Raw genomic sequence first — 2,134 nt, forward strand, 5'->3', positions numbered from 1 at the left:
ACTCCCGCATCCAAGTGCCCACGATGCTGGGCAGGGTGCAGTGCATTGGCCCTGTGCACAGAAAGTGGACAGGTGTCCCCCCTGCCCAGGTGGGCCTGCATTCACCCCACCGGGCGGCCACCCATCTCCCAGCCTGCATCTCCCCGGTGTCCTCCACAGTCTGGGGACACAATGATTTCTACCTGGAGGAGGTACAGCCCAAGAGCTACCTGATTCTCTACATGATCAACCAGTACAATACGTGACCAGCCTGGTGGCCAACCTGATGGGTACGTGGGGTCCCCTCCAGGAAACGAGGCCCCAGAGCCACCCTCACAGGCAGGACTCAGGTCTAGCCAGCATGTGGGGAGAGGGGCCTGTTGCCTCCCCCCCAGCAGCAGAGGGCTGAATGAGTCTGGGGAGGTCAGGGACCAGACCCCGGCTGAAGGCTCTGGCCACAGCCTCGTCCTGCTCAGCCTCACCCACTGCTGCCCCGGGCCCCGCTCACATCTGCACACACTCGCTCACATGGCCCTCTCACCAGGACCATCCCGGGACCAGGGCTCAACCTCCACGCTGCTTTGGGCAAGGGGAAGAACGGACAGTCACCACCTCCTAGGTCATCCCAAGGGAAAGAGGGGTCTCTCTCTGCTCCCCATGCCAGCCCCAATTTCCCACCAAGACACAGACTCCCCTCTCGGTCCCAGAGAGCATGGCACCCTGACACCCCCACAGCATCCGATGCCCCCAGGACCCTGCCCCCCACCCCCACGGCACCAGGCAGGCCCCACCTCCCATGCCCCTGCAGTCCGGGACCCCAGCACACAGGAGGACTTCCTGCAGACATTCAAGTCCGTCTGTGAAGACCTCGGCCTGCACAAGGATCAGATTGTGGTTCTGGACAATGACAGTGAGGCCCCCTGCTCTCCCACACCCTCGGGTCCCCTCTGGTCAGCGGCCACCCAGCGGGCAGGGGCTCACTCCAGATCACTGTGCCCCCTCAGATCACTGCCAGAGTTTCAGAGATTAGGGCCGTCAGCTCCACGCAGGTGAGTGGTGCCACCCTGGAGCTGGGCCCATGGGCTTGTCCACGGCCTGAGCTACACAGGGGGGCCTGGGAGGCGGACGGAGCCCCCACCCCGGCCCCTGAGCTGCCTTTCAGAGCCCAGGCCTGCCCCCTACCTCCTGTACTGTCCCTTCCCCGATCCCCGCCCCTGTGCACAGGGCCAAGAGGGGTCTCGCCTGCATGGGGACTCAGACCTGTGGGTTCGGGGCCCTCTGCTCAGCTCTCCCTCTCCCCTCCGCAAACCCTCCAGGGATTCCACCAAGAACACCCTCCCTCACTTCTGTGTGCAGCCCTGTCCAGCCCCGTGCCTGCTCCCTGCCCAGCCGGGCTCCACGGCCATGCACCCCACCCAGCCCCATGCTGTGGTCCCCCCTTGCACAATAAAGGACGTTCCTTTTAAAAGATGACTGTTGGGCTAGTCAAACTTGTCCAGGGATCATTTCTTCTGGGGCTGCAGAAACAAGCAAAGGAAAAGACGAACCATCTTCCCTAATCAGAGCGCGTGAGCAGAAGGAGCCAGAGCCCTCCCCAAAGCTAATGCCCACAGAACTCACGCACAAACTGTTGCCAAGTGACAAGGAACGTGTTCATTACAGTCTCACCCTTTCAAGTGTGTGAACGTGCATCCATTAGGACTCTTGGCTTGAAATAACAGAAAATCTTACACACACACACTTTAGCAGTACACGGACTGTGTTGGCTCTTACACATGAAAGGTGCTGAGGCAGGACTGCCTGCAGGCATGGCTGTATCCAGGGGCAGAAGAGCCATATTTCTGTCTCTTGCCTCTTCTTTCTTTCCTTGTTGGCTCCATTCTCCGGCTGCCCACACGGCTGCCAGCAGCCACAGACCACCTCCCTCTTCCTCGAGATACAGCGTAACGAGCTCATACTTCTCTCCAAAGTCCCTGCAGAGGCCTCCGCCCTGCAGCCCACGGGCCTGCCCAGGTCCTGGCCCCTCCTGTGTTCATCTCCAAATGGAGAGAGGTGATGCTCTTATGCTTCTCAGTGGCCAGGCCTGAGTCACGTGTCTTCCCTAGAGTCAGGGGTGGGGGTGGCTTCACCCAAAGCCCACGATCTAAGATAAGAG

General features: G+C 60.8%; 1 protein-coding gene across 1 annotated transcript in view; it reads left to right on the forward strand.

The window, feature by feature from the left end:
- LOC145716947 (minor allergen Can f 2-like) overlaps positions 1 to 1,009 on the forward strand; it is a 2,583-nt gene extending 1,574 nt beyond the window's left edge. Inside the window, 4 exon segments of the mRNA XM_081802666.1 lie at positions 90 to 240; positions 243 to 269; positions 788 to 889; positions 984 to 1,009. Of these exon segments, the coding sequence (XP_081658792.1) occupies positions 90 to 240; positions 243 to 269; positions 788 to 889; positions 984 to 1,009 (306 nt within the window).
- Positions 1,010 to 2,134: the final 1,125 nt, after the last annotated feature.

Source organism: Leptonychotes weddellii, chromosome 14 (genome assembly GCF_054177405.1).
Source record: "Leptonychotes weddellii isolate Sample4059 chromosome 14, ASM5417740v2, whole genome shotgun sequence".
In the NCBI taxonomy this organism is placed as follows: Eukaryota; Metazoa; Chordata; class Mammalia; order Carnivora; family Phocidae; genus Leptonychotes; species Leptonychotes weddellii.